At 39.6% G+C, this 20,339-nt stretch overlaps 1 protein-coding gene across 6 annotated transcripts in view; it reads right to left on the minus strand.

Moving 5' to 3' along the window:
* Window positions 1–20,339, minus strand: part of LOC134532764 (ABC transporter G family member 20-like) — a 100,799-nt gene that overhangs the window by 30,842 nt on the left and 49,618 nt on the right. For 4 of the 6 annotated variants that reach the window (XM_063369590.1, XM_063369588.1, XM_063369592.1 and 1 more), the window contains exons 3-4: window positions 7,716–7,875; window positions 3,935–4,089 (exon numbers count right to left, since the gene is read on the minus strand). In XM_063369590.1, coding sequence (XP_063225660.1) covers window positions 3,935–4,089; window positions 7,716–7,875 — 315 coding nt within the window. Of the gene's footprint in view, window positions 1–3,934; window positions 4,090–4,696; window positions 4,728–7,367; window positions 7,412–7,715; window positions 7,876–20,339 lie in introns of those variants that run through there. The other 2 variants (XM_063369594.1, XM_063369593.1) reach the window with 2 other exon arrangements.

A 20,339-nucleotide genomic window follows, 5' to 3' on the forward strand; every position in this document is an offset into this window, starting at 1 on the left:
TGCTGCAACCACACAGCCAACCATGCCACATACAACTAGACACCCGCCTGCCTGCAGCTGCTTTATCCAACCAGCCTCACCTCTGATGGCCACTGCTGCAACCACACAGCCAACCATGCCACATACAACTAGACACCCGCCTGCCTGCAGCTGTTATGTTTACATCAACCGCGCCTCTGCTGGCCGCTGCTGCAACCACACAGCCCACCATGTCACCCACAGCTAGACTAATGCTTAACAAATAATCAGAATGTTGTAGTTTCGATCCTCCACTAGGTAATCAATGGCAGATTATAGGAAGGTGATATAATTTAAAATAAAATGGGTGCTTGTACTTATGTGCACACGTTAGAAGTTATACTTACTTGGTGTATTAAAAAACTTACTTTGATTTTTCATGTAAAAAATAAATAGAAATAAAAAATTAAAAAGTTTGTTGTGTTTTTTTAAGTACGATTGTAAAGTATAAAGCCAATAGAATTTAATTAGTTAATAAATACTCAGTATCAAATTTCCATAAAAGTACCTGTATAAAATTAATAATTTAATTTAGTAAAATAATCTAGAAAATTTAATTAATAATAAAAATCAATAAATATGCTGAATGTTTATTCGAATATAAAAATTTATCAAATAATCATGTAAGATAACCACACTTTTATAAATACAATTGAAATTACACTTTAAAACGTTTACAAACACGATTTCTATCACTAATATTTACAAAAAATAAAGTATTTTAATTTAAACATCAGTATTCAATATCAATCATTAAAGTATTGGATTTAAAAGCCTATGTATAAGTTAGAAAATGTGTGGTCGCAACAAAGTATAAAAGTACCGAGAGATAATTTTTGGTAATAGTTCAAAATTAGAATTATAACAAAAGCGTGGAAAAATCTAAGATGGCGGGGCCTAATGCCTCTTAAATGGTCTGCGGACACTTGACGCACGACTTAACATAATCAAGCAGGTGCACTTTCCATAACGTTGTGTTAGGGTATTGTGAATATTTATGTTAACTCATAGTGCAGTGAAAACCGGTACAAGTAACAAGCACTAGCAATGATTCTTTCGTGGGTTCGGGCACAATGAATTTCTCTACCTGTGTTCTCGTCACGGAGCTCTGGACGTTGTGATTACAATAATTTATGTGAGGAGGGGGAGGAGGAAATTTGTTCCCAAGAGACGGTGTGTTGGGAATTTCTGGCAATCGAGGGGGTATTTTTTTCGTGTTCAAGTTTAGAGTTCTTCCAGGGCAATGCCCTCAGCCACTTGTATCACACTCGGCTCTGAAGAGCAGTTTGTTCGCACACTCCAAGCCTCGTTCGGTCCATCTGTTCGTCGCATTGCCGTCTTGCATTAACATCAGGCTTAGCCCAAGTCTTCTGAAGCCAAACCTTCTAGTGAAGTAATTGCCTGTAACTGCATATCATTCAAATCAAACACATCCAGGTCTACACTCAGCAAGACAAAGAAAAACGACTCCATGACTAAACGACTTGCTGAAAGTGCTACAGGCGAAAAAAAGGCATGGCGTTATGTCAAGTGAACATGGAGGCCAGCGAAAAATAACTCTGTCGTCTCAACCATTTCGACCAATCCAACGGTCAGGGACTTCGACGTCCAATGGGGAGGGTCTCCATCCTGTTGCCAAACAAAGTTTGCAGGTTCACTCTCTACTAATTGAGGAAAGTGCCCTTCTTTGAACATAGGTGGTGCTGCAAACGAGAAAACAACAAAACAGTAGCTACTCGCTCATGCGCTTATCTAAAACTGTTTTGAGTTACTCTTTGATTTAATTTAAAATTTATAACTGGGGTATTATTTTATGATCATACTGTACAGTCTTGTTCCTGAGGATATTCTCGACGCAGTTCAAACGACAGACTGCTGATAGGGCATGAAGAATTATTCTTGGACCTCTAACTGAATCATTGACCTAGACGAAGGCTGGACTTAATTTTATATGTCACCGTCCCGAGTACAATTACACAACCTGAATAACAGTTCACCCCACAGAAAGTTTCCAAGGGCCCGTCGTTAAATACAAGGAAATTTCGCAGAGTTATTTCGTCGCATAAAACTTTATACTTTTCGTGGAGTTAATGATTGGACTGCAGAATGTTTTACACGCCAGTCTGCGACCAAAAGCCAGTAATTACCAGTTATCAGTAAAGTACAGCGAATCGTGTATAGCCCTACTAGAAGAACAAGAATATTCTGGCAACGAAATCATCTCTTATGGGTAAGCTTGGTTAGAAATGATGACGAGATATGAGGGTTAATCAAAGCAAGACATACGTGTTTTAGTTATTTTACATGGTGAATAAGAATCACTCGTTTACATTTATCACGTTACGGTACATTATAAAATTAACCTTACATAACTGACATGACTAAAAGGGGGAGCGGTATCGTCACGTATAAAGAACTGTAGAACGAGCAGTAAACCTCGTGGAGTTCCGTCGTGCATTCCTGCAGGGAGTCTGTCTCAGTGTAAGTGCAACTCAGCGACAGTTCTCAAACCAGCGCTGCGAGTCAAGGATCTGCTAGACACTGCCGTCAGTGTGGAGCGAGATGGCGAACTGGCAAGACAATGGACACGCATTCCAGAGCATGTGGGTAAGGAGTGATGGAGTGCGTGTCTGCAATTTTTGCCATGCTAGGTAATTTAAGTCAAAATGAGAATACCAACTCCCCCCCCCCCACCCCCCGCCCTTCTCCGACCCATATATGTTGGTAATAACGAAGGTTATCAACGCTGATTCCTTTCTGGTGTGATATTGACATATTTGTTTAACAGCACTCACTTCATCATGGCCTATTTTACAATTCTTCCTAGTGAGATCCTATCAAGCTATTAAAATTCTGGCATTCCATAACTGCGGTTTTATTTTTTTGCTATCCAAATTCTAACCAGAGTGGCTAAATTATATTGCTCATAATATTTCATATTTTGTCAAAAGATTTAAAATAAATTTATAATACAACTGTAATTAATTATTTACAAAAGGTTCAGTTATTAATAACCAATTACTTTTTAAATTTATTTTTACGAACTTAATGAAAAATTCATATATTGTGGTAAAGTTTTGAATTAATCGTTTCATTAAATAAATAAAAAAAGGGTTTCCGTGAAACAATAAATATTTAATCCAAGAATGTATACTATGATTTAATGCTTCCAGTAAATTATAGGAATGACAAAAATAATTGACTTGGAGTTCAAAAAGATCATTCAGTAAGGATTACTTGTTTAGTAGGTGGAAAAAATACATTTTACAAACCATTAATATTGTTTATATTATATGAAATGATTTAATTTCATGTGCAAAAAATCTAAATTCTAAAAGCAATATAATTTAGAATACTACCCCCTTTGAAACTTAAGGACCGATACACAATCCAAAGACCCAAAGGTACGTTCATGTTCGAGAGGACACGGTTTCGAACCGCGGACCAGTCAACCTGATGTCTGTGTTCCGACGACCTCCCTCAGTCACTCCACGGCAAATACTGGTGTATTTGCTCCAGTGGCGTAGCCAGAATTTGTGTATGGGGGGTGTTAAGAAGTATTGCCCCCCCCTTTAAAACGGGGGGTCCGGGGGTCCGGGGGTCCAGGGGTCCTCCCCCGGGAAATTTTGGATTTTAAGGTGAAAAATAGTGCTATTTTAGCAGTTCTCGGTACTTAAATTTAAATATTGTAATGGTAAAAATGTTATTAATTTTAATATGAAATTTGTTTGAGTAATGAATAAGAAATTAATTAAAGATTTGGTGCTAAAGGGGGGGGGGTTGAACCCCTAACCCCAAACCCTGGCTCCGCCCCTGGCGTTGCTCACTATAGAGCATGGTCTCGCGGTGTGCGGACGAGACGTCAAGCTCACGGACACACGGACACACGGACACACGGACGCACGGACGCACGGACCTGAGGTGGCGGACCATCTTGTCCGCGGCGGGCAGGTCCAGCATCTCCAGGAGGAACTTCAGCTTCTTCTCCACCTGCTCGGCGCTCATGTTGAACACGCGGCCGAAGAAGTGCAGCGTCTCCCTGACGGTGAAGCCGGGGTGCAGCGCCAAGTCCTGCGCAGACCAGGAGGGCGGGACTAGCCAATCCCATCAACGGTTCTAGGCGCCCTCCCACATGGGCACACTGAACGGAGCCCAGAGCTTCAGATTCAGCCACGCGAATTGAAGAAAAAAATGTATGTTTACGAAGAGCATTTAATAAACTCACGTAAGGCGGATTAATAGTTCTGTTTCAGAATCTAATTTAAAAATAATTGTTAGAACAGTGAAAATAGATAGAACACGTGTTTAGAAGAGATGGAGGTGTAGTTACCTGCGGCATGTAGCCGACCCACCTGCCAGGCACGCCACTGCCGCTGCTGCCATCTGTGTGTTATCATGGGAACCAGATGAACAGGGCAAGTCTAGAGAGGAGAGGGAGGTAGTTACTTGCGGCATGTAGCCGACCCTCCTGCCAGGCACGCCACTGCCGCTGGTGCCATCTGTGTGTTATCATGGGAACCAGATGAACAGGGCAAGTCTAGAGAGGAGAGGGAGGTAGTTACTTGCGGCATGTAGCCGACCCTCCTGCCAGGCACGCAACTGCCGCTGCTTCCATCTGTGTTTTATCATGGGAACCAGATGAACAGGGCAAGTCTAGAGAGGAGAGAGAGGTAGCTACCTGCGGCATGTAGCCGACCCTCCTGCCAGGCACGCCACTGTCGCTGCTGCCATCTGTGTGTTATCATGGGAACCAGATGAACAGGGCAAGTCTAGAGAGGAGAGAGAGGTAGCTACCTGCGGCATGTAGCCGACCCTCCTGCCAGGCACGCCACTGCCGCTGCTGCCATCTGTGTGTAATAATGGGAACCAGATGAACAAGGCAGGTCTAGAGAGGAGAGGCAGGTAGTTACCTGCAGCATGTAGCCGACCCTCCTGCCAGGCACGCCACTGTCGCTGCTGCCATCTGTGTGTTATCATGGGAACCAGATGAACAGGGCGAGTCTAGAGAGGAGAGAGAGGTAGCTACCTGCGGCATGTAGCCGACCCTCCTGCCAGGCACGCCACTGCCGCTGCTGCCATCTGTGTGTTATCATGGGAACCAGATGAACAGGGCAGGTCTAGAGAGGAGAAGGAGGTAGTTACCTGCGGCATGTAGCCGACCCTCCTGCCAGGCACGCCACTGCCGCTGCTGCCAACCGTGTGTTATCATGGGAACAAGATGAACAGGGCAGGTCTAGAGAGGAGAGGGAGGTAGTTACCTGCGGCATGTAGACAACCCTCCTGCCAGGCACGCCACTGCCGCTGCTGCCATCTGTGGGTTATCATGGGAACCAGATGAACAGGGCAGGTCTAGAGAGGAGAGGAGAGGGAGGTAGTTACCTGCGGCATGTAGCCGACCCTCCTGCCAGGCACGCCACTGCCGCTGCTGCCAACCGTGTGTTATCATGGGAACCAGATGAACAGGGCAGGTCTAGAGAGGAGAGGGAGGTAGTTACCTGCGGCATGTAGACAACCCTCCTGCCAGGCACGCCACTGCCGCTGCTGCCATCTGTGTGTTATCATGGGAACCAGATGAACAAGGCAGGTCTAGAGGAGAGGGAGGTAGTTACCTGCGGCATGTAGACAACCCTCCTGCCAGGCACGCCACTGCCGCTGCTGCCAACCGTGTGTTATCATGGGAACAAGATGAACAGGGCAGGTCTAGAGAGGAGAGGGAGGTAGTTACCTGCGGCATGTAGACAACCCTCCTGCCAGGCACGCCACTGCCGCTGCTGCCATCTGTGGGTTATCATGGGAACAAGATGAACAGGGCAGGTCTAGAGAGGAGAGGGAGGTAGTTACCTGCGGCATGTAGCCGACCCTCCTGCCAGGCACGCCACTGCCGCTGCTGCCATCTGTGTGTTATCATGGGAACCAGATGGACAGGGCAGGTCTAGAGAGGAGAGGGAGGTAGTGACCTGCGGCATGTAGACAACCCTCCTGCCAGGCACGCCACTGCCGCTGCTGCCATCTGTGGGTTATCATGGGAACCAGATGAACAGGGTAGGTCTAGAGAGGAGAGGGAGGTAGTTACCTGCGGCATGTAGCCGACCCTCCTGCCAGGCACGCCACTGCCACTGCTGCCAACCGTGTGTTATCATGGGAACAAGATGAACAGGGCAGGTCTAGAGAGGAGAGGGAGGTAGTTACCTGCGGCATGTAGCCGACCCTCCTGCCAGGCACGCCACTGCCGCTGCTGCCATCTGTGTGTTATCATGGGAACCAGATGAACAGGGTAGGTCTTGAGAGGAGAGGAAGGTTGTTACCTGCGGCATGTAGACGACCCTCCTGCCAGGCACGCCACTGCCACTGCTGCCATCTGTGTGTTATCATGGGAACCAGATTAACAGGGCAGGTCTAGAGAGGAGAGGTAGGTAGTTACCTGCGGCATGTAGCCGACCCTCCTGCCAGGCACGCCACTGCCGCTGCTGCCATCTGTGTGTTATCATGGGAACCAGATGGACAGGGCAGGTCTAGAGAGGAGAGGGAGGTAGTTACCTGCGGCATGTAGCCGACCCTCCTGCCAGGCACGCCACTGCCGCTGCTGCCATCTGTGTGTTATCATGGGAACCAGATGGACAGGGCAGGTCTAGAGAGGAGAGGGAGGTAGTTACCTGCTGCATGTAGCCGACCCTCCTGCCAGGCACGCCACTGCCGCTGCTGCCATCTGTGTGTTATCATGGGAACCAGATGGACAGGGCAGGTCTAGAGAGGAGAGGGAGGTAGTTACCTGCTGCATGTAGCCGACCCTCCTGCCAGGCACGCCACTGCCGCTGCTGCCATCTGTGTGTTATCATGGGAACCAGATGGACAGGGCAGGTCTAGAGAGGAGAGGGAGGTAGTTACCTGCTGCATGTAGCCGACCCTCCTGCCAGGCACGCCACTGCCGCTGCTGCCATCTGTGTGTTATCATGGGAACCAGATGGACAGGGCAGGTCTAGAGAGGAGAGGGAGGTAGTTACCTGCTGCATGTAGCCGACCCTCCTGCCAGGCACGCCACTGCCGCTGCTGCCATCTGTGTGTTATCATGGGAACCAGTTGGACAGGGCAGGTCTAGAGAGGAGAGGGAGGTAGTTACCTGCTGCATGTAGCCGACCCTCCTGCCAGGCACGCCACTGCCGCTGCTGCCATCTGTGTGTTATCATGGGAACCAGATGGACAGGGCAGGTCTAGAGAGGAGAGGGAGGTAGTTACCTGCGGCATGTAGCCGACCCTCCTGCCAGGCACGCCACTGCCGCTGCTGCCATCTGTGTGTTATCATGGGAACCAGATGGACAGTTCAGGTCTAGAGAGGAGAGAGAGGTAGTTACCTGCGGCATGTAGCCGACCCTCCTGCCAGGCACGCCACTGCCGCTGGTGCCATCTGTGTGTTATCATGGGAACCAGATGAACAGGGCAAGTATAGAGAGGAGAGGGAGGTAGTTACCTGCGGCATGTAGCCGACCCTCCTGCCAGGCACGCCACTGCCGCTGCTGCCATCTGTGGGTTATCATGGGAACAAGATGAACAGGGCAGGTCTAGAGAGGAGAGGGAGGTAGTTACCTGCTGCATGTAGCCGACCCTCCTGCCAGGCACGCCACTGCCGCTGCTGCCAACCGTGTGTTATCATGGGAACCAGATGAACAGGGCAAGTCTAGAGAGGAGAGAGAGGTAGTTACCTGCGGCATGTAGCCGACCCTCCTGCCAGGCACGCCACTGCCGCTGGTGCCCGGGGCGACGCCCAGCACCGTCACTTGGCCGGAGTCCAGGCGTCGACGCCCGACCACGCAGCTCAGCAGAGTCGTCTTGCCGCAGCCGCTCGCCCCCAGCAGACCGTAGCTGCGCACACGGACAAGCGCGCTGAAGCCTAGTGGTCAGCTCTCTCGCGGTACATTGTGCTCCACACCACTATGCATTTTATTTTTTTGTAATTTTACTAACTGATCCTTAAAAAAACTAGTTGCTAAGGTTTTATCTTGCATCAGGGTGATTCGGACAAGAAACAATACGTTTTCGTGCGCGCAAGCAATGGACGGAGATAAGCAAGGGAAATGAGTGTGGGGATTTGGTGAGGGATTTGGGGGGTGGGTCTAAATCTCCCTGTAGAGTTTGTAAATGTTTTGTTAAGATCTTAGCTCTTGGTATACGTCATTTGGTAGAAGTAATCTCGTGAATGTGACGGAAGCCGCATGGAACGGAAATGTGTGATCACGGTGCTGCACCGCGCCACGGGCCAAATTCGCAAGAAAATGGTCTTCAAGGACGTATTATTTTAATTACTTGTGTGAATCAGTATTGTTTGACAGTGCTATATGAATATTGGTTTAGCTGTGTTACCGAATTTTTTTTTCTTATTCTATAATGCGTTTTTCGCTTTAGTTTGACAATGTGTTTGTCACGAATTATTATTTTATTAACTTAATCCCATACCGTACTACAATTATGAGCCAATAAGCGTGTTCATTCCAACTAAGAATATGATAGTTTAAAACGGATTAAACAAATCCCGTTCGTGTTGTATTAATATTATTTAATTTTGCTTTGTGGCAATATGGTTATAGTGTAAAGAATTGCCGTGAGGTAGGTCCGTTCATTTTAGTTTATGCGTCACGGAGAGGTGGACTTGTTAAGCATTGTTAATTTTTTTCGGCGTCAAAACATTATCTATGCATATACATTACTGCAGTATGTCTATTGAGCCTATTGGTAGAATCTTTTGTAATATAACTCAGTGATAAGGAGATTTTGCAGAACTATAAATCAGTCTATTAGAATTCTCGATCACATCTAACGTATACATAATATAAAATTAAATTAAAATCTAATTTATTATAATCAATCCCAGGCTTGATATTTACTAAACAAATTTTCTTTATGGTGTATTTCAACTGTGAGTTTTGTTTATTGTTGATTTATCAATATTGATTGATCAATAATTATTGATATTCTGAGCTTTTGGTTTGAAGTGAGTAATAATTTTGTTAGTTAATGTTTATTTAGAAACTTGTCTTCTTACGAGTTGAGATTTGAATTGCCAAAGAAGTTTTACTTCTTTCAAATGCCCCCGATTTCGTGGCGTTAGGCTACCAGCAGAACAGTACAGTGTTGCGGGATGCATTACACAGCACTCCCAAGCGGTGCCAACATCACCGAATCTCCAGCCAAGAAGTTTAAAATTTATCGCAAAATTTCACACATACAAGACTAATAAGCAGAAATTAATAACATAAAAAATTTAAAACATTTAATCTTAATAATTTAGTAAAATTTGTAAAATATTTTTTCCGAGCCCCATACAGATTCCTAACCCCTTACAGAACTACAGATTTTCCTGAAAATTTGAGATTGAATTCTTCAAAGCTACGAAAATTCTTTTAAGATTTAAAACGAAACATGTGGGGCGTATGTAATAGATAATAGTAAGGAGTACATGGAGAGTAAACTCGCACAATAATTTAATGCAATATAATATTTAGTCACGTGGGCGTATAAATTATTTTATACTTTTTAGTTCGTTTTCAAGAAGGTTTATTAAAAACAATATTAAATAATAATTTTTAATAAATGTGTGTACCCTGTTACGACAAGAATTACAAGTCTACCGCTAAGATAATTCTTCAGAAACCTTAAATGTTATGCAATAATTGCAGATTACATTATTCACAGCTATGGCCATGGTAACGCTTACAGTCATAAGAATTTTTTAATAGTGGGGTTCTAAAATTTTAAAGTTAGGTAATGGGGAGGAGGCCCTACAAATCCCCCCCCCCCCCTGAGGGACTGCCCCCTGGATTCGAAACTCTTGAGGGGGCCTGCTTGCTCTTGCAAAATCTTAACTGTCAAATGGGAATAATAAATGTTATCCCCCCCTCGAAAATCCTACAGAATTTCGCCCATGTAGAGAGCTACTGAAATTCAGGTAAAGACAAATCAAGTCATCCTCTATGGACGGCTGACACAAAGGTTCGGAACCCTTCTTAATATAAGTGTAAATGAATATATATGTGTGTATATGTTTATGTATGTATATGTAAGTGTATGCGTATACACATATACACTTACATACACTTATACACATATATACATATATGTGTGTATATATATATGCGTATTTGTGATTCATGAGTATATAATTTTATATGTGTATTCGTGAATATAGGTATATATTGAGTATGTTATAAAAGTATTTTAGTAAACAGCGTGTAAAATAGGGGGGAGGGGGTCAGTTTGTGTCAAGTTTAGTTAAACAGGTACAAACTTATGCTGTAAAGTTATTGCGAATCGTTGTTTAAGTGGCTTGGTCACATCCTAAACCATAAAAAAATATTATTTTTACAAACAAAGTCCTGTTTATAGATTTGGCTTCAGGGAATTAGCACCAGAATGAAAACAAAAGAATACGCCCTTTCCAGTTTGTCTGTGGTTTATTAATGGCGACACATTTTAAAGCTAAACAACGAAGTGACATGAGTTCATTAGTGTTATTTTTTTGTGTGTTGGAATAAATTATGATTACTAGCTGATCACAATCAAAGCTACAAACAATATGGGACGGCCGGCCGGGAAAAAAAATGAAAAAAAAAACACACAAACTATGTGTGTATACAAAAAAAAATATTTAATGTAACCTTACGAAAGGCATAATCCAAATGTTCTTTAAAACATTCTTAGTCTCAAAAAAGAAATGGAATGTCTGTAAAGTCGGTTTACGGACGATAGTTTAACGTGACAACGTCATAACAAAACACTGATGAAATGATTGATACCTTTATAAATAAAATTGAATTATTTTTATTGAATTATCACTATTTTGTATGGATAAAAAGAAGGGGTGAAAAGAAATCTACAATTTAATTGATATATTTACTTTTATTTCCACTCATTAATTCAAATATGTTTATTACTTTAACGAAGAGATTAAACATGTTTTATACATGTTTGCTATTTAACTTCTTCCAATCTGTGTTATTCTGTTAAGGATAGGACGATGATAGGAAAAGTAGGAAACGAATGGGAGTGTTTCAAGTTTAATGTGCCTCGAAAAAGTCAAATCGATGGTTGTTCCAATCAAGTGGAAGAGAGAGATGCGGCGCAAGCTTACAATGAACATAACGGGTCACAGCGTAACGGGACGATGTGCGTTAACGGGACAATGAGTCATCCTTTTTCGTGCGTGCAGCCGGCGTTCATCGATTTATTAGACGTTGTCACGTCAAAAAAAAACATTACAATGAGCCTGGAAATCAACTAGTTGTCGGCACAGGGCGTACTGTCTGGGTGAGTGACACTTGGCGTCTGGCCAATGGGACTGCCTCAGCTTTTAAGGCAGTAGGAGTTGAAGTATTCACGGCCAGACGTTCCGTGACGCGCGCTCCTGCATGTCAGGCGAATCGAGTTAAGGATTCCCTGGCCGTTCGTCTACGTCGCTCGGTTGCGGTATCAGCATCTCACAGATGCTATCGAGCAGTGTGGAGCGCGGGCCATTGCAACCATCCCACCAAATCCCGTTCCGCGGTGACGCACAAGTCGTAAAAGGACGAAAACGGATCACAGAAGCGGAAGATATTCCGTCTCACCATCCGTCTGCAGCGTCTACGGTACATGATAACGTAACGCATGGCACCCCATGTGACTGACTTATCAAGTTCACGAAACAATCGTTGAAAGAATGTTTGAGATTCGAGAACACAACACGCACGTTACCGCTGTATCTTATTACTCCACAGCAGAATATCTCAATACGTCCTGAATTTCCTACTGTAAAACCTTGTTAGTTAAAATCACTTTCTTACCTTTTCATTTATTTTTTAAAGTTTTTAGTATAAATAAATTAGCATATGTTCTGTACACCTGCAGTGGTGTTTATTTTTATTAATTTTACATCTGAAGGCTATGTTTGTACCTGTATTACAGTTTTTAATTTTATCTGTGTAAACTGTTTCCTCTTTTTTGCCTGCATACGGTATTGGTATTACTGTTTTACCTTTACGTCTACACATTTGTATTTTTTTTTAAATGATATTTTAACATATCCGATACCACTGTGTGATAACACTTGTACGGTAAAATTGACAATGGTGAAAATAATTTATTTAATTATTTATTTATTCGGAATTCCTGTACCTAACAACAGTTAAAACGTTTAATAGGCAGTTACTTAAAAATAATGCATTAATACACACATAATCATTACAGAAAGACAAGGACAAACATGAAAAACAAATACATGATTATACAAGGGCACACGGACATCACTATGAAAAAATGGGTGATTGTACTTATTTAAATACGCGCATTAGAAGTTATACTTACTTATAATAATAAAAATTTAATTTTGCATGCAGATAATTAATAGAAATAAAATAATAAAAGTACTGGAGTGATATTATAAGAACGGTTGGGAAATATTAAACACAATAGTATTCAATTTTGAATAAATGCTAAGTATTAAATATAAATACCAACACATGTGTAAAATTAATTATTTAATTTAATAAAATAATTGAAATGAGTTTTAATTAATAATGACAAAATATATGTTGAATAAATATTCTTATTTATTAATTGTTATTATTTATTTAAAAAAATGTAATAATTTAATATTCAAATAAATTATACATACCTGAACATAAACTCCCTTATGTAAATATACATGAAAATTTTGTAAAAATTTATATCACTATTATTATTTACAATAAATAAATGTTTTTAATTATATAGACAAGTATTCAATATCAATCACTAGGGACCGGAAAAATTTGCGGTTTCAATGACCTCTAGGATGAACTTTATAGTTCTACGTACACTCGGTCAAATTTCACCCTCTCATTGGCTGCTGTCTTGTGAAGGTGTCCCAATGTAGCGGCCTGTGATTCGACACAGCTTCGGTTGAGAGTTTCTCACTGGCCCGGAGATGTCCAGGTGAGTTGTGAGCCAATAGCAGAGGCAGCACTGAGGTATAACAATATGAATTTTAGGCTGTCGTGAAATGAATCCGCGAATTTTTTCCGGTCTCTATCAATCGCTCTGCAAAAAGAATAATTCGATAGTCGACTTAGCTGCTCCGGCAGCGAATTCTAGCGGCGGGTGAATAAATTAAATGTTATTCTCGTCAAGATTTGTAGTTGAAAACACAATTTTCCTATATTTATCACGCTTGGATTTTTTTAAAAAAAACTCTACGTTGAATTTTGTGTACGATTTTCGTATAGTAAGTGTTATTTGCGACTTGAGAACACATGGAATTGCTCGTTACCTAGGTTAGATGTTGCACATCTCTGGCGAGTAATGAAAGACTTTTGTTTTTGCATTAACGGCCACTCATTGAATCTATCTCCACTAATTTCTTAACACCTTGAACATTTTCTAGCAAAATAAAACTGTCGTAATCACACTTGATTGAAAATTGTTTAATTTTTTAACTACATGGGCTTTTTGAGAGTTGTGTGTTCCTTGAACACACAGATGAACTTTTTTTTTTCAGCGTTCTACAAGTAGCGCAAATATCTTTTTAACTGCCTACTGACTTCGTAACTGATATAAGTTCGTAAACCTAATATGTAACCTTGGGGGTCGCATAGCACCTGAAGTGCAATGCATTGAGAAGTGTCGGGTAGATGGCAGATGCAAGATAAACTCTCAACGAGCACCCAACCAATGTGACTGCCTAGTTTACGACCTTGGGATAAGACCGTGAAAAATTACTAAGTGGATATTAATGTTTATTGCAGTTACTCTTTAAGTGGTTCTTTTCTTTTTTCCAGTGACTGGTTGACGGCCCATCACGCCACACCTTGGGAATGCCCACACAAGAGCGGCTACCAACGCTAGTAGTTGGAAGCCTTGCGTGTTTACAGCTTCAGCCACCATTTTGTTGTTTTGACGTGACAACCCCTAATAAATCGATGAACGCTGGCTGCACGCACCAAAAAAAGTCGTCCCGTAATGCACACTGTCCCGTAACGCACGCTGTCCCGTTACGCTGTGTCCCGTTACGTTGTGTCCCGTTACGTTGTGTCCCGTTACGCTCATTGTACGCTTGCGCCGCATCTATCTCTCTTCCACTCGATTGGAACAACCATCGATTTGACTTTTTCGAGGCACATTAAACTTGAAACACTCCCATTCGTTTCTTACTTTTCCTATCATCGTCCTGTCCTTAACAGAATAACACAGATTGGAAGAAGTTAAATAGCAAACATGTATAAAAGTTATAGTTAAAATAATCTGTTCGTTAAAGTAATAAACATATTTGAATTTTTGAGTGCAAATTTAAAGTAAATTTATTAATTAAATTGTAGATTTCATTTCACTCCTTCTTTGTATCTAAACAAAATAGTGATAATTCAATAAAAATTATTCAATTTTATTCATAAAAGTATGCAATTATTTCATAAATGTTTTGTTATGACGTTGTCACAAACTATCGTCCGTAAACCGACTTTACAGACAACCAATCTGTTGTTTAGTACATACGTATATTTCAAAACTGAGATAATAGAAGTTTAGTTGTATGCATAATCCAGCTATGGAACGGCCGACAGTCTCCAGTCTGTGACCATCAGAAAATGAGTAACGTTTAAAAATTATTTAAACAAAACACGTCTTCGACTTCCTAGAACGAGCATCCATCAGCAAAATATTGTCAACAAAAAATAATAGACATTCAGTTCTTACAAAATGAAACGTCTACAGATATAATCTTAACACTAAAACAATGACATGAATTATCTCGTTCATTATAGCGTTTTAGAATTCATGAATTTCTTCTTTCCTTTCTTCTTCTGAAAGAATAAGAAATGAGTACTAAACCTGTACTCTCCAATACGATCAGAACAAAAAAAAACCTCAGTAACGAGTAAATCTGTGTGTTCTCATATTGTTATTATTCAAACTAAAAGTTGCAGTCTAATAGTTACATTAAAACAAAATTAACCTAAAACATTTTAAAACACATATTATAACACTAAGTATGTGTGTGCATATTTGTTTCTGCTTAAACGACAGAAATAATTCCTATAAACTAACATTTAAGCTTTTTGTGTTTTTAATATTTAAGATTTAACTGTAACAATTTTATAACAAATGGTTTTTTTACTAAACATGGTGTCGCATATAAATAGTTTAACAATTTTTTGTACCTCTAAAGTATGATAAACGCTGCGTTACCTCTGCATTTCAATGTTTACTAAGGGTTTGCAAAATCGTAATGCTAGCATTTTAACGTATTTATTAAGTTGCCATTATTTATTTTGACGACTATAAATTATAATGAATTACTAAAGGATAAATTAACTATTATCAAGTTTTGTTTTTTAATATCCATGCGCGGTGTAAATTCTGCTAAGTTCACGAAAGTTAACATATACGGACGAATCACGCGGGTCCATCTTTTAGAGATTTCTGACACTCCCACAGATTGCAGCACCGTGTCTACAAATTTCCGTTCCAATTGACCTCCGCTCCTTTCATGAGATTACTCCCACCAAATGCCGTGTACCGAGAGCAGAGCTGTTTACACATCAAAAAAAAAAAAACCCAAGACTAAATGTTACCGTGGACTTACTTATACGCGACTAGAAAAATGTGCATAAATTTTAGATTTACAATGAATTTAACTAGCAATATATGTAAATATTGTGAACTAATATCAAGATAAACACAAGCATAAAAACTTTTCCGGAAATCAATCGGTCTGCCCTTGGTGCTCAGTCCCGAGTTCCCCCCCCCCCCCCCGGTCCCTCTTTTTCCCTCTATATAGACGATCATGCAAATTCAGAAAATTTTGCAAAACGAATTTTTTTTTTTGCGCTAGAATTGTTCAAAGTGTGTGTGGTTTACACACCATAGAAACAAATAATCTTTTCACCGCCGGTTTATGAGTTACTATGAGCACCACTTCGTTAAATGGACAAGACTTCATGTAGCGTTAAAAACAAACTGCATTGAATAAACAAAGCACAGCAGCAACGCTGTTATGTTGCGTAACGAATGCTTGCCACGTGGGAATGAGAGACGTTACTTATTTTTAATGCCCTGAACACAATGCCCGGGAAGTCTACCTGCATGTCTTACGCAACCACAAATCCTATAATCTATTGTGTGCAGACGAGTCATTTGACTTGCAATTTAGGAATAATTGAGAGCCCAGAGGAAAAGTATCATGTAAGTGCAATAAAAAAATTCTGCCTCAGTAATAAAAGACTCTTTCATAAGAGATTTTTTCCAGAATAAACACTGTTCACATATGAATTTGTAATACATTGCAATAACTTTTTGTTTTGTTTTAAGTGAAACGTCTTTGTGCGCGATGGGAGTAAAATTTCAAGGCCAAATTACAATGCAACGTTTACGTGAAACATTTTGAAAAGTTTCTGACTCGAAAAGGGCGGATGATATTGCAAGAACATGGTAACCTTGACCTGATGCAGTATGGTATGGATGGTGTAGTACAGACTACAAAAACATAATGGTAAAATACGATTATAACTTTTAATACATTTAAATTACTAATCGTAGCTTCAAGTGAGAATTTCAAAGTCGAGGGTGTTCAAAATTTTTAATTTAAATTTTTTAAATTTAATATTTACATTCCATACGGTTAAACTTGCCAACTTTTCAAGTGGCTGAATCAAAAATAAATTGAAAAAAAGTATACATCGCATACTTTTTGTATAGTTAGCTGTCTAAGTAAAATATTTTAAAAAATTTTGCTGTGTGAATTAAGGAGAAACAAATATAATAAATAACTGAACATTTTTGGGTCTAAAAACAATGCATGGTGGTTACTGCGTGGTATGGTTTAAAATTATTTCATAAATTATATTATTATTACTTTTTGCCTTTTGAAATTACTAAAATCTCTGTTAACTTAAAAAGGAAAACTAAGAATATTTATCTGAAACAATTTTCAACCATGCCACGCAGTAGCTACCGGCATTTCCATTAAACCCAAATATATTCAGTTATTTATTCCATTTGTTTCTCCTTATATTTACTACAAAACAACTCTGTCAACTAATTATGCAAAAATAATGCGAAATCTTTATATATATATTTCTTGTGTGCGTGTGTATGTCACTGAACTCCTCCTAGACGGCTGGACCGATTTTGATGAAATTTTTTGTGTGAGTTCACGGGGATTCGAGGATGGTTTAGATTCACAATTTGGTCCACTGTAAAATGTTTATTTAATTTATTTTTTATTTATAAATTGTTGTTGATCTTTGAATGGTTTAGGTTTACAGTATATATATGTGTGTGTTGTGTATTTATTTATGTGTTGTTAATCTTTGGATGGATTTTATGAATTGTTGTTATTACATTAAAATTAAAATAGAATTGGTTATTGAGATTATTATATTATTATTTATTGAAATAACATTTTAAAGTGTAAGGTGCAGTATTGAAGTGAGTATTTTACATGATTTTTCGTGATTTTAATTATGTATACACGTGAATTCAATATCAATCAACTTAACCTCCAAATTTAAATTGTCAGTTCTCATTTTATTCTACATATTAAAATGTAATAAAAAATATACATTGTGCAAAATATGTAAGGTGCAGTATCAAAGTGAGTATTTAACACGATTTTTCATTACTTTTAATTCTGTATAGACGTGCATTCAATAACAATCAACTTAACCTACAATGTTCTCATTTTATTCTATGCAACTTATGACGTATTGATATCTCTTTGAAAATAAAAATATAAGTTTGTAAAATAAATTATAACATTTAAATAATTTAAATTACTTATAGTAATTATAGTTTAAAGTATATTTAAAATGAAGTTTTGTATTTTTTAATTTATAGTTTTTTTTTTTAAATTATGATTTTTGGATTTACAACGTTTGAACAGGACACCGTCTGTCGGGTCCACTTTAAAGTGTGTGTTCAGGTGGATTTAAAAATTGTTTAGATTCACAATTCAAGCCGATAAATAATATTTGTAATTAATTAATTAAATTAATGTTGTTGTTGAACGTTCGATGTTTTACATAGGATCCGGTCGGAAGCGCTGTGGTCGCGTTATCGAATATTCAAAAATATTTTATTTTTATTTCAGTTCGACCCGGCAGATTGTGCTGCGATTATATTCAGGGAAATTTCCTGTAAATAAACAAAACGTTTGAACAAAACAACGTCTGTTGGGTCCGCTAGTATGAATATATATTCATTTTGTGAAAGTTCAGCCACTCAAAATTTCGGCAAGTTAAAAATAAAATAGTAACCTAGAATGGAACATACGCTCTTAATAAGCCTGTTTAAAGCGAACAAAAGAAACACCGTGTAAATGGATCCCACTGTAAGCGAATAAAATGACCGTACAACTATCACGAGCAGCAGCACAACAACAAAAAATAAGTTACAAGAAATAAAGCTTTTTTTGTTTTGTTTTGTTTTGTTTTAAGACCCTCAAGGCGACAGCTTTAATGCCCCCACATGTTACGTCACGAACTATCTAAAGCGCCAAAGGTAATGGCAACAATGTTGCACAACCGGCTTGTAGCGTTACCTTATGTTGATTGACAGGTTAATGGACGAGCGCACCCCCATTCCCTTTTCGCTTTTCAGCTTTCACGTCTGTTAGTTCACTTTTCTCAAAAAAAGAAAAAAAGTTGCAAGAAGGCAAGTGAATACTATACTGGGGCCCTATGCTGGAGTTTTAAGTCGTATGCGAGTTGCCAGCCGAGTGGTCTTTTCCGATCGGTTTGATGCTTTGGTATGCACGAACTGTTCCAGTTTACTCGTGTGCGACTCGAGTGTTCGGAATGGAAACCGAGGGGTCCAACTCGAATGAGATAACCATTACGAATGCGAAAAGTCACGAAAACAGTGAAAATGGCGGAGTGGTTGGATGTGTTGGACATTGAAGAGCTTGAATTAGCTGAAATAGAAGCAGCTAGAAACCCTCGTCGATTCCTAGAACGGAAGGATGCGTTTGAACTGGACGACAACATATTTGTTAAGTTGTTTCGTCTTAACAAGCGGTGTGCCGGAGACCTGATTAGCAGTCTGGAAGAGGTTATGCCGGCACCTTCTCGTACAACTGCACTTTCTGTTGAAACTAAAGTAATTGTTAGCACCTTATAAAAACCAAAGAAGCCCTATTGTTATCTTTATGTGCTTGCTTATGTGTAGTTTCGGTGACAAAACAAATGGTTCGTTAGCTGTCAGAGTGCAATGTTATGCAGAAGGCAGTTATGCCTGTAGTACATTTTTAATATAATTATTGACTGAAGTCAAACACTACAGCACCATTAACACAGAATGGCAGTTTATCCCTCCTTGGAGCATACCTGAATTAAGTTACCAGTTACAATAAATAGCTAATCAAAGATAAACATAAGTAAACCCCCTGTTTAAGCATTATACAGGTTTAAATAGGTAGGCCTATTTCAGTTATGTTAAAATGCTTGGTTTGTTCCTGTGACAGTGGTAATAGCCTGGCATATTTAGTTCCAAGTGAACGTCTATGTCTTGTGTGTATCCACATTAAAATTAGCCTATGTAGCCTGCTCCCTAACGCCAAACTGAACATTAATGGTTAGGCCTACATGTTCATTACAATACTGTAAACACAACACTAGTTAATGCTACTTAGTCTTAATTTTGGTAAATATGTAGAGTAGCGGTATTTGCAAAAAAAATGCTAAAAATCCGAAAATACTTATATTATATGCTCTTTAACTTCTTCTTTTCAATAAACCCGGCGGAGATAAGAAATTCCAAATACTTTAGGAGATATCGAATTTTTTAATATTCATATTTGGGCGATATTTGTTTAAAAAAAATTAAATTCCGAAAATACTTTTATTCTGTGCTCTTTAACTTCCTCTTTTCATTAAACACGGCGGAGATAAGAAATTCCAAATACTTTAGGAGATATCGAATTTTTAATTTTCATCACAATACATGTGCTTTCATGCGGCATGCACATTTGTTGCTTGTTTACGAGTAGGAATTCTTTTTTTTCGCGACGTACGTGAACGACTACATCATTTTCTACTAATGGCAAAGGAATTGTACCCGCCTCTAACTTAGGCGAGATTTTAACGTTTCAAATTTTAATGTTTTATTTGTTATTTTGATATTGTTGCGCAAGTAATAAGTAAAAAAAAAATTACGTGAGTTCCTACTGTTCATCCTTTGTCCTGGTTTGTTAGGTGAGGTCAGCTACATTATAAATACTTTAAAACTGAACAACCATTAAAATTAATTCATATTATTTTTAATGTCAGTTTAATTAATTAGGCATTCACGAACACACGGCAAAATAAAAAAAAATGTTTTGATAA

Source organism: Bacillus rossius, chromosome 6, assembly GCF_032445375.1.
Source record: "Bacillus rossius redtenbacheri isolate Brsri chromosome 6, Brsri_v3, whole genome shotgun sequence".
Lineage (NCBI taxonomy): Eukaryota > Metazoa > Arthropoda > Insecta > Phasmatodea > Bacillidae > Bacillus > Bacillus rossius.